Here is a 12,539-nt window from a genome sequence, read left to right on the forward strand (position 1 = left end):
TTAAATTATTCACTTAAATTTAATTTTAAATAATTTATAAATAAATTTTAAATAATTATTTAAAACTATTTCTTGCTTCTGCTATTTCTCAGACTATAGATGTTGTTGATTATTGTTTCCTTCATGAAGGGCTCTTGAGAGTACGTGCCTTGAGAAACCTGTGGTGCTGAACAATTGCTGCAAATAACAGAGATTTTAATTTCAGTAGTTTTCTGTGGCAGGAGTGTGGAGAATGAATGAATGAATTGGCACAGTAGGAAGGAGAGAGACGGGCCTACTAAATAGCCATGTGTATTAAAGTAGCACCATGAATTTGAAGATGATGGTTAAGGAAAGGTGAAATATTAAGGAGGTGGAAGGTAACAGATTTAGTAATAATATCACAGTCAGTAGGGGAAAGGAAGAGAAAAAAATCTCCCCCCAAACACTTACACACATTTCCTTTTCTACCCTTCTTGTCTATTTTCCATAACATTTAATGTTATCTAACATATCAGGTATTTTATTTATAAAATGTCTCTTTTCTCTTGCTGCTCTTAACACTCTTTCTTTGACTTTTGACAATTTAATTATAATAAAATGTAATATAATTTAATTATTAATATAATAATGTGTCATAGTGAAGCCCTACTTGGGTTCAACCTATTTGGAGTCTTTTGGGCCTCATGGATCTGGATGTCCATCTCCCTCCCCAGGTTTGGGAAATTTCCAGCCATTGTTGCTGTTCCTATCCCTTTCTCTTCCTCTTCTCTTTCTGGAATTCTTATGATATGAATATTGCTTCACATTGTGTCCCATAATTCATTGTGTTCCATAATTCCTATGGGTTTTATTCACTCTTTTTCATTCTTTTTGCTTTTTGTTCCTTGATGGGGTAATTCCCAGTGTCTCATTCAGGTTGCTCATTCTTTGGCATGGCTGAGTCTCCTTTTGAAATTATTGAATTCTTCAGTTCAGCTATTGTATTTTTTCAACTCCTAGAATTTCTAGGGTTTGGTGGGGTTTGGGGTGGGTTTGTTTTGTTTTTATGGTTGCTATTGCCTTGTTAAACTTCTCAATTTTTCATGCATCGTGTTCCTAATTTCATTTATTTTTCTGTGTTTTCTTGTAGTTCACTAAACTTTCTTTCTTCTTCTTCTTTTTCTTTTTTTTAGATTTTATTTATTTGTCAGAGAGAGCAAGCACACCAGGGGGAGCAGTAGGCAGAGGGAGAAGCAGACTCCCTGCTTAGCAAGGAGCCCAATCTGGGACCCCCTCCCAGGACCCTGGGGTCATGACCTGAGCTGAAGACAGACACTTAGCTGACTGAGCCACTCAGGTGGCCTTCACTAAAGTTTCTTAAGAGGATTATTCTGAATTCTTCATCTGACAGTTCATAGATTTCCATTTCTTTAGGGTAAGTTCTTGAAACTTTAATTAGTTTCCTTTGGTGGTGTCATATTTACTTGATTTTTTGTGATCCGTGATTCCTTACTTAGTATCTGTGTATTTGAGTAATGGGGCTCCTCTCTCAGACTTTACGGATTTACTTTGGGAGAGATAGTTCTTTACCAGTCAGCCCAGTTGGGTTTTTGGGTATGTCCGCTGGTAATGTCTTTGAATAGAAGAGGCCTACTATTATGGTCTATTTTTGGGTGAGGCAGCTGTTCACGCTCTGAGGATGGGGATGGGAGAGTGTGTCACTGGATGAGAACAGCTGGACAGGACAGCTGGCTCTTGGTTCCCTGCCCAAGTGAGGCTGTAGGATGGGCTCTACAGGCTTGCTAGATGGGCAGGACTGAGAACTATTTCAATAATAGATGAGGCTATGAATTGACTTCCTTGCCTTAGGGTAGCAGGACAGAACCCAAGTCTTATATAGCTTGTTGTTTGGGTGCCCAAATCAGGCTAGAGTGTGCACTGCATTTTGTGGTCAGGTGAAGCCATTGTTTTTTTCTGCAGATGGGAAAGCCATGGGCTGTGCTGTGTTCCAGTGTCACTGTATGTGGCCCTGTGGAATGGGCTACAGAGCTTCCTGCCTGCTCTGCTTAGGTTCCCTGGCTGCACACACTGAAATCTGTCTCCAGTGAGCAGCATGGCTACGAATCAGATTCTCTGCCTGGATACAGCAGGAGAAGCAGCTCTAAAGCTGGTACAGCTCTTCATTGATTTTCTTAATTCAAGTCCACCCACACCCCAAACAGGGCCACTGGCTTTGCTCCGAAAACTGTGGGCTCTGCCTGTGTCTAGGCTAGAGTACTGCTGGGTGTTTTGCCAGCCCCTCTGATCAGACGAGGCCAGAAGACACCCTCTACAGCAGGCATGGCCCCGTCTCTGCTCCCTTGCCTCCTGGGAAGGGGGCTGGGTTGCACCAGGCTACTTTCAGTTTCCCCAACAAGCTCTCAGGTTGGGCGGAGCCAGGAACTACCCTCCCCCTTGGCTGTGGATCAGACCCCTGCCTGGGCACAGCCTGGGAACACTGCACCCCACACTGGCTTTGCCCTGCGGGTCATCGGCTCTGCTCAACCTCTAAGCTTGAGTGCTGCTGGGCCACACAGCTTCCAGAAGTTGTCGCCAGCCCTTCCGGTCAGATGGGGCTGGGAGACACTCCCCAGCAGATAGTGCTGTGACTCAGCTCCTTGCCTGGGCATGGGCAAACTGAGCTCTAGGCCCAGCAAAACTCCATGTCTGAGGATCTGAAACAGATGGATTTGCACCCCACCACGTTGCCTGGTCAGAGTGCACTCCTGCCTTGGTTCTGCAGACGAGCAAAACTGCTGGTCGAGATTACCCCTTGGGCACTGCAAGCATGAATTCGGTCTGCTGAGAGCCGTGTGCCGTCTCTCCCCACTTCTCCATCACAGATTCCCGACAGCTGCAGATTCCCCTGGTGTGCGATCAGGGAGGGGCTCCTCCCAAGTGGCCCACAATGCTCGGGGGAGTCCAATTGTCCCCCTGGGGTTCTCTCTTCCCACTGGAAGAACGAGAGGCTCAGGGGAGACCTCTCCGTGTGGCGCTAGGCTGTCTTGGGGGAGGGGCAGTGCAGTCAATATGTAGTCACTTCCTACCCTTCTAATGCAGAAGCTCTTCGCCTCCAGGGCGCGCTTTGGCCTCAACTGCATTTTCTGGGCTTCTCAGTGGTGTCTTGATCTTGAATAGTCACTGGGTGTTCCTGTGAGAGGTCATGATGTCAGGAGCAACCTATGCTGCCATCTTGGTGATGTCACTCCCCAACAGCAGGGTTTTATTTCTGTGGATTTGTTTTTGGCTGAACCCACTGAGGTTTTGTCTATCTAGATTTTAAGTAATCTCTACACCCAGCTTGGGGCTCCGACCTACAACCCTAGGATCAAGAGTTGCATGCTGTACTGAATTGAACTAGGTGAAGCTTTATTTTATTTTATTTTTAAAGTAATCTCTACACCCAGCCTGGGGTTCCAATTTATAACCTCAAGGTCAAGAGTCAAATGCTCTATTGACTTGAGCCAACTGGAGCCCTGAGGCTTTATTTTAGAAAAGGCACTTGAATGGGCTTTTAGTTGGAGGCAAGGGCAAAAGGAGTACCCAGGGCAACAGACTACACCCAAGGGTCAGCTGAGGACTGGGGCTGGGCCTTAGGTGGGTTTCCTGTTCCCAATGCTCCCCTGCACGGCTCCTTCCCCCAAAGGCTCTATGGCAGGCACCGGATGGGGGAGACTGGGAGGCACCATAGCGGCTGCTTCTCTTGGACAGGACATCAGACGACTCGGACAACCAGCCTCTCATGACAGGTTTTGATCTTCTTCACCAAGCATGGCTTTGAAGGAACTGGCGCTGCAGAAGGAGCTGGAGCCCCCAACCAGAGCCGAAGCTGGAGTAGAAAGAGCGCAGGCGGTAGCCAAGGCCAGGGCCCTGGAGTATCTCTTTAATGCACTCCACCTCCCTCCCCCAGCCCCCCACGCTGCTATGGTGGCCTCCTGGGAAGCCCTCTGGCCTTGGAGGCCCTCCATCTCATCCTGGAGTTGACTGAGGCTGAAGTTCATCTCGGAACTCTCTGTTTTCCAGCTTTTGGGGAGCATCCGTGTGATTCCCAGCCAGGGTCTGCAGCTCCTTGTACTGGATCAAGTACACATTCTCAGCTTTGGTCTGGCTGCAGCTGCAGCTGGTACTGGGCCTTGACCTTGGCAGTGCTGCCCGCGAGGCCAGGGAGGAGCTGATGTGTGTGCCAGGCACTCCCATGTAGGAGAGGCTACTGAAGGTCCCAGGAGGCAGGCAGACATCCTGTAGGACTTCTGGGTCACCCGGAAGGCCCCTGGTGGAAGCTGGAGTGGAGGCAAGTAGGCTGAACGAGTCAGAGATGGGAGCCGGAAAGCTGCTTCTACATGGGAGACTCTAACAGCAGATTTTATTAGCAGGAAGGCTGGCCGGAGCTCAAATCCCTAAGGCTTCTGAAGGGGCGGGATGGGCAGAGGATTCCAAAAATTTACACACATGCTGTTGAGTTCACACTTAGGGATTCAGCAATGCACCTTCGGTAAATTGTGTCCCTACAAAATTCTTTTGGGGATCCAAAGAATGGGAAGTGAATTTCCCGTGGAATCTTGTGTGTAATTCACGAAGTGATGAGTTTCATTTGACCGTGTTTATTGTACATAGGAGTATGCTATGAAAAGCTGAAAGCATACAAGGTAGGTATTAATAAGGAGACATGATGAAATTGGCGACCAGAAATTGTCTCCATCTGCTTTTTTCTTTTTTTGAATATTCCTAGTCACCTAACTTGCTAAATACTAAATTTTTAAAAAGCCTCCAAAAAACACAAAATAAAAAGTCTCCAGCTTGCAGAATAACTCTTTACATGCTGTTTTAAGCTTATTCTTTTAATTTCATGGCAGTAACACTGTACTAAGGATTAAGAAGTTATAAAATAGCAAAACCCCCCATTAGGAAATACTAATGTTATCTTCTTCTTGTGAAAGATCCAGCACGGGGCTTGAACTCACAACCCTGAGATCAGGAGTGGAGTGCTCTACCAACCGAGCCTGCCAGGGGCCCTACTGTTATCTTCTGATGGAAGAACACTGAAAATAAAAACAGAACACTCAGATCATTTCTCTTTCTTTAACTGTAACTTTATTTGGAGCAGAATTTTCCTTACATAAAGTTAACGTTTTTAAACAACTTAGGACAAACTATTCAAAACGCAATGTTTTATTTCAGAAAGGGCTTGTGTCAGTGGTTTTCTCTCCTCCTCTATTCTCATCGTGATGACTATTTGCTTTTTAAATAAATATATTCTCAGTTATTCCCTTGTAATCAAATCTGGTGATTACACTGCTATCAGTACAAAGACATCTGAGATCAGAAGACTGTTCGGGTTATTTGAAAATTCACATTAGCTCAGTGTCTCTAAGAAATTGGTAATACAGATCGATGGGATGCTTGCCTCCAGGTTGTCTTCTTAATGGTTTCCATGAGAGGGTCCTCACAATAAGTTATATAAAATACAGTACTTTGGTTGGAAATTGTAAAAATAATTCTAAAAATTAAGCACATATATTAAACAAACGCGTTGCTACAGTATGCTTTAAATGACATAAAATAATTAGCATGTCAAACATTCTCTTATAAACATATTGCTTTTGGTCATACACTGAGCTGAAACGTACAGCCTGCGTCCTTTTCCTCCAAAATGGCACAAAACAATGGCTTGATGGTAGGAGAACGCTACTTCATGAGCAAAGATGGTGCCTGTGAGCCCCAGTACTACACTTATTTGTTCTTGGGCATTACCTTCATTGTATTCAACTTCTGCTAACATCAAAAGATGATACAGTGTCAGTTAGATATATACAGTCCTTGAGCCTATCTATGAGGTGTCTAAAATAATGGTTTGAAAATCAATTTTCTTCCTCCTTAAATCCTATCATACATGAGCTGGGTGAGTGTTTAGTAATCAATGGAATTTTATTGTAAGATGAACAGTCACACCAAGAGTAGCTTTTATGCCCATGCGGCTTGCCTTGTGGTTTGCACACATACCCCCCGGCACACCACTTATCACCGGACCTTTGGGTGTGGAAAGAGAGCCATCCCTGGACCATTTCCCGACGTCCCGAAAAGCTTTCTGCCTGGAAATGAGGTACAGTCATGGATAAGTACGGTGAAACTCCTCATTCCTCTTGGTGTCTTATAGTACATCTTATAATTCCCTACTAACTAAAAGATATAGACACCAGGTATCATTTAATTTTTCACGTAACAAAAAATGGTCACGATTCCCTTCTATAGTAAACAGCGTGTATACACATTTGCCATTTACCCTTTATGGGGGGAAAAAAAAGAACTTTCCAGGATTTTGCTGGTTCTTTAGAATTTACATTGTTTTTTTCAGTCTTCTAGTTTTCTCGACTGCACATCAGCTTCTCGACTTCCACAAGGATAATCGTGTTTGGCATCCTAAGGGAACTTGTTTACTCATAAATAAAGCAAAAAGTAAGAGGAAGAAAACTGAAATATTTTCTGAATATGGGCCCAAAAAAGCATTACAGAAACAATTCCCTAATGCATAATAACCAGGTGACTGGGTTTTTCCATTTAAAAAAATGTCATGACCTTAACATAAGCTAGAGTGCCAAGAATATGGTTTTCACAATCCATTTGCTTCTCTAGGAGGTATTTACAATTTAAAACCAGCTTTCCAGCAAGCTGGGCAAGGTTACAGATTAACTTACTTTTTATACATAATACAGAAAGGGAAAATAAATAGTAATCGTAGTAAAGGACTCATCTCTGAAAACATATTTTCTCCTGCTTTAGATAATGAGTTGAGAATATAATACAGAAGTGAACTCAGCTTCAAGTTGTGCTTACATATACATATTTGTTTTCTGAAGATTTGCTGCCAGTTTGTTAACAGAAAATATTCCCTATCAAATCCACATCCATTATGTGCTTTTCTCACGCCCCTAGGGATCATAGTGCTTGGTCAAGTGCATTATTGCGCCAGATTCCCCAAAGCAGAAATTACTCCCTGATTTAGATGAGGGCCCTATGGGAGCCCTGGCAATTTGCTCAGGCTCTAACACACTACGAATGCATCAAAGCAATCATTTACCCATGGATTGGGTTAAATTGTGTCCAAGTGCTGACATTCTGTTTTATCTGTCATTTTAACCTACAGAAATGACAGACAATTTCACATGGCTCAACCTGCTAGATCCGGGAACCTGGAACCAAATGAGAGTAGCTTGGGGCCTGGGAGAATGTGAGTCAATGCGCTATTGAGCTTGTATTATGTCCACTGGCGGAGACCTTCCCTCCTGCCTTTCAGGTAAACCACAGGCGGGGCCAGATGGGCCTACAGAGATGGACGAAGAGTGGACCTTTTTTCTTTTTCTGTCTCCAAACTAGCTTTGTCGTTTTCAAAATTGCTGTAAACATTCCTCTCAATGGAATAGCCTCTGTCCAACAAATTAGAGTTCCCACTGTGTGAAGAAACTACACAAGGGTTACGAGTTCAAGTGTGGCACATTACTGACACCACCATCATGGTAGCCGGGATGTCCCAGGTCAGCAGAACCTTGGCCATGAATCCTTCCTGCTCCCCAAAGTGCCCTGTGAATGTGGCTAGGACAGAAGATTCTTCATTGTCTGTTCCTAGCCAGGCCTGGAGAACTGGACCGAATTCAAGAGTTGATCAGTCATTACAATAAAAAAATCTTCTGCTGCTTTGAAACTTAGCTTTTTGGTCATGCATCTTGATAGGAATATAAGTTTAATGGACTGTGTTGACCTTTGAGTGAAAGACCCGTTGGCTTGAAAAGCTTCCCTTTTGGGGGTACTTATACAATTGGATTTCAAAAATGGAAGAAACATAAAAAAATGGGAGAAAATAGAATGGGATGGCCTACCGTGATAAAACCATCTCTCCAACCACCTTGCATACCTCCAACCACCAAAAAGGGTTGTAAAAACTTCAAAAAACTATTTACTTGGAGTTCTTTCAGCTGCAAAATTCATTGCATAATAGTATTTTTAGAACAGCACAGTGGTGTCACAGAATCAAACCAATAACCTGATATTGAGAAAAGCAGAAGATCATTTATCTAGCGCTGAGGCTGGTCCAAGAAAGCCGATGTACCAGTGTGCCACATTTAAAATTTAACCACTTCACAAATCTCTGCACGCGGTGAGTCAGTAACCCTCTATCATGTAGCCTCCAATTGCACCCCTGCTGCAATACTGCATCAATATTATTACATTTTTAAAAATCTGTATAAAATATTATCTGGAACCCCAAAGGAAAATCAATTAATTTTTAAAAAGTTCGTTACAAAGTTGACTGTATAAAATGCTAGAACATAATCCATATATACAAAATGCTGCTGCTTAAGAAAATAATGGGACCCAGTTTTAGAATAAAATAATTTTGTACAAAAAAACGGTATTGCATTCAAATCAATATTTAAAAAAAAATCTTAAAAAGAATATTGAAATGTCTTAGTTCAGAAGAATAACTATAAAGTTTTTGTTTGCTTTCACACCGTCGCCAGTTTCTTGTTGGCAGAACACCAACCAGATAGCCGAGGGACCGTGTCTTGCTTTCCCCCACGCCCAGAAGCTTAGCGGGTCATCGCCGAGACGCGTACTTGGAAACCCAGTCGGTCCGGCCGTGCACCGGCTGTGCAGCCGGAGGCCGTGGTATCAGCCCGGGAGTGCTTCTAGGCTGGGTGTGGAAGAAAGGTCGCCCGGGATGAGGTCTCACGGCCTTCAGGGAAGAATAGCCTGCAATTAAGAGGAAGGTGGGTCAGATTGATACAGGACTCCCGCAAACACAGCAAACAAATGCATCTTGGTGACAAAAATATTGGAAAATGGGAGTTCAAGAGAAGCACTGGTGGGCGACTCACAGTCTTCCCTCTCCGGGTGAAGGACAGCTCCATTCTATTGCTGTCAGGCTAAAAACACAGGTGTCATTCCTGACCCCTCTTTTTTCCCAGCCCACGTGTCATTGGTCAGCAAATGCCACTGGCTCTCCTTTCCAAACAGACTCAGAATCTGGCCCGGCTCCGCTCTCAGCAGCCGGGCCTGTGATTCCCCGCAGCGATGACTGCAACAGCCAGTTTCCCCGCTGCCAACCGTGCTCCCCGCCTCCAGTCCCACGACGAGGAGCGCGCGAGTGAGGCTCCAAGATGTGAGTCAGATCACCTCACACCTCTGCCCCAGACCCTCAGGTGCCCGCCGGGTCTGGTCGCTCACACACAGGGACAGCACGTTGACGGCGGCCCCGCCCACTCCGCCCCTGCCACCTGCCTCCCGGCTCTTCCAGGAACACGCCCACCTCTCACGTGCTAGGAACCCGGGGCTGGGGGTCACCCACACCGCTTGGCTAGCCCGCTCACCTCCTTCACACACCGTCACTCAAGCTCCTTGGTGGTGAGGTCTTCTTTGACCACCCTCTTTTATTTATTTATTTATTTTTGTAAATTATTATTCTTTTTAAATTAACATATAATGTAGTATCTGTTTCAGGGGTACAGGTCTGTGATTCATCAGTTTACACAGCACCCAGCGCTCACCACAACGCATACCCTCCCCAGTGTCCATCACCCAGCCTCCCCATTCCTCTCATCCCCCCTCCCCTCCAGCAACCCTGTTTGTTTCCTGAGATTGAGTCTCTTAGGGTTTGGCACCCTCTTTAAACATGCACACTCCAACCCCCACATTCCCTATATCCTGTCTACCTCATTTTTCTCCTCAGCGCTGGCAAGCATCTACCCTGCCCTGGTGGGTCCTCGGCTTACAACATGCCTGGCACAAAGCCATGAGTCGATAACCATTTGATGAACGGCTTCATGAATAACCCCAAATAGGACTCACCCGGAGAAGGGTCTGGAATAGGAGCCAAGTGTACCCTCTGCACAGCAGAACCAACTTCTTTTTTCAGGAAGGACGGGATATAGTTTCCAGTCAGTCCACTAGAACTCGTAGAACCGGAACCAACTGATGTACAAAAGCAAAAGCTCATTACTATGAAGACCCCATGTGCACATAACACAACAGGATCACACAGGTGTGGAACAATAAAGAATTGGGTGTTTACTTTTAGGGGGGAAATAGGGTAAGAACCGTGAATTGTGAGCAGAGCATTCCTCCACACCACACTGTGGAAAGACGGGGGAGAGGGGCAGCAAAGACAGGGCCACTCTTGTAGCCTGTGCCTGAATGGAGCCCAGATGCTTGGTTCATTCAAGAAAAGGGAAAGGTATGGTTTTCTTTCTTTTTTGGAATAATGTGTTTAGCCCATTCTGAAATCTGCTTTTTCCCCTCCAAAACAGAGAAGAGTTATCCTTCCAGGTCAGTATGTACAAATCATAGAATCTGGCTAAACCATAATCCACAAACCACTCTCTTACGGAATGGCATGCAGACAGGCGATCTTAACTATTTAGTTATGACAAGTAAGTCTACTTAACTATTTAGTAGTTAACTAGTTAACTGAATAGTTAAGATCTAACTATTTAGTCATGTCAAGTAAGTCTACACTAAATACTCTTGCCCCGTAATCAGAAAAATTAATGATGTATATTAAATATATTCATTTTTTATGACCCTTTCAGAGTGAGAGTGCTTTAAGGGCTGGAACTGTATGGGGACCCAGTGTTCTACGAGGTTAATGGGACACCTTATATGTAGCAGTGATCAATACATATTGGATGGATGAACAGAGATCTATGAGCCTATTAAGACTTCAGGTACACACGGAATGATGACAAATGTTATCATGGGCCATTATACAAATGGAAGTTATATCCGGGGATTGGGGGGAGAATGTGTGGCAGAGTGACAATGCCTGGGTGAGGAGCTGCGTTGTGCTAGAGGACATTTTGCATTTTTGGTGAATAGGTACACACAAAAAATGAGAGAATCTGAACAGGTTAAGTCACAAAAGGGAAAGAACGTAGAGTCCATGACCACGAGAGAAGATGCTCCACCTCATTAGCACACAGGACATGCAAGCTTAAGCCACCACAAGAGGCCATCTCACACCCATTAGACCAGCACACAGTTTGCAATCGCGACAGTACCAAGTGGCATCAAGGATGCAGCACCACTCCCAGACCCTGCTGGAGAGCAATTGGGCAACATCTGTAAAGTCAAAGATGAGCACACCCTTTAACCTGTTTACATCAACCCCAGAGAAACCTTCACGCAGGTGCGCGACAAGAGGGTACGCCCAGGTTCATTTCAGCGCTCCTTCTATAGCAAAGATGGTTCACAACTTCCATGCTCACCAAGGAGAGAAGGATAAATACATTACAGTCCAGTACAAGTCATAAATTAGGGGGTGATGTGGTGTCATAAGTTACATAGGTTTTATAACATACACTCTGATGGGTCTTACACCTCTGTGTAATTGCTAGATCATAATAGAATTACTAAAACGAGTGAAGATCCAGAATTACGTTTGTGTTAATTTTTGAACATGTAAAAAATACTATGTGGTTCATGAATCTTTGAAAAAATGCACAGAAGTAATAAATACCAAATTAGGTAGGGGTCGGGGGAAGGAGAGGGGAAAGAGGGAATGGGTAGGAGGGCCTAGATGGTGGGCTTCATGTGTACTTGCAAAGTTTGACTCCTTGAGCTGGGGTGGGTACATGGGTATTGATACCTCATTTCCCTCTTTTTTGTATTTCTCAAAATAAATGGATGTGTCATGGATAAAGCAGGGAGAAGTGAGGCCCAGATGTTTGCTTGGCAATGTGGAAGGGAAGCAATGCATGACAGGGGCTGCCTGTGTGAGGGAAAGTGGCGCAGGGAACAGGCCTGCTGGGAATGGGGTTAGCCTGCCTGGAAGGCTTAGGAAATTCCCTTAGTCATTTAAAAGAAGTGGAACTGAGAACAACAACAAAAAAGTGGGGACGGCCCTCTGAGCTGTCCAGAAGAGGTTTTTCTGACGCTCTGGGCTAAGGCTGGGTCATCAGAGAGAGGGGCGAGCTGGAGCACGGCAGGTGGAGCTAAGCTGGGTGTCCAGCAGGGCGGGGCCTTGGAAGTCAGAGATGCCTAACTCCCCAGCTATGCCTGGGGGCAGACCCAGGGCAGCTGGCTGGGTCCCCAGAGCCTGCTGCCAAGAAAGAGACAGGAGCGTGGCCTGAAAAAGGGGTCCCAGAAAACCCTCTCATTTCCATAGCCTGTCTCTCTGGACCGGCCTCGCTGTATCCAGAGAATCTGCCTCTTGTCATTTCGGAGTTAATAATCACTACTCACCTGAATTTATTTTGCTGATTACGGATACTGTTCCTGAAGATTTTCCGGACAAACCAGAACTCGACCACGGATTAGATGGAACAAAATCCTTGCCTGGATTTGGAAGTATGCCGTTTCTTATATTTATTCCTAGTGGGCAAGAAATGATTTTCAGATGCAAAATGCATTATTTCATGTTGAGCCAGATTCCAGTGGTAACCTCATCACAGAACTCAATTTGTCTAAACTTCCTATGTTGTAGGAATGTAATGTATTTACATTGACCCTGAGGTTGTCCATAGATTGCTGAGGAAAGAAGGAAATATGGT

General features: G+C 44.8%; 1 protein-coding gene across 1 annotated transcript in view; it reads right to left on the reverse strand.

Annotated features, from left to right (window-relative positions):
* Positions 1-5,068: 5,068 nt before the first annotated feature.
* CILK1 (ciliogenesis associated kinase 1) overlaps positions 5,069-12,539 on the reverse strand; it is a 36,736-nt gene continuing 29,265 nt past the window's right edge. The window contains exons 11-13 of the mRNA XM_059178264.1: positions 12,232-12,360; positions 9,841-9,963; positions 5,069-8,745 (exon numbers count right to left, since the gene is read on the reverse strand). Of these exons, the coding sequence (XP_059034247.1) occupies positions 8,591-8,745; positions 9,841-9,963; positions 12,232-12,360 (407 nt within the window). The 3' untranslated portion in view covers positions 5,069-8,590. The remainder of the gene's footprint in view (positions 8,746-9,840; positions 9,964-12,231; positions 12,361-12,539) is intronic.

The sequence above is a fragment of the Mustela lutreola genome, chromosome 6, assembly GCF_030435805.1.
Source record: "Mustela lutreola isolate mMusLut2 chromosome 6, mMusLut2.pri, whole genome shotgun sequence".
NCBI lineage: Eukaryota > Metazoa > Chordata > Mammalia > Carnivora > Mustelidae > Mustela > Mustela lutreola.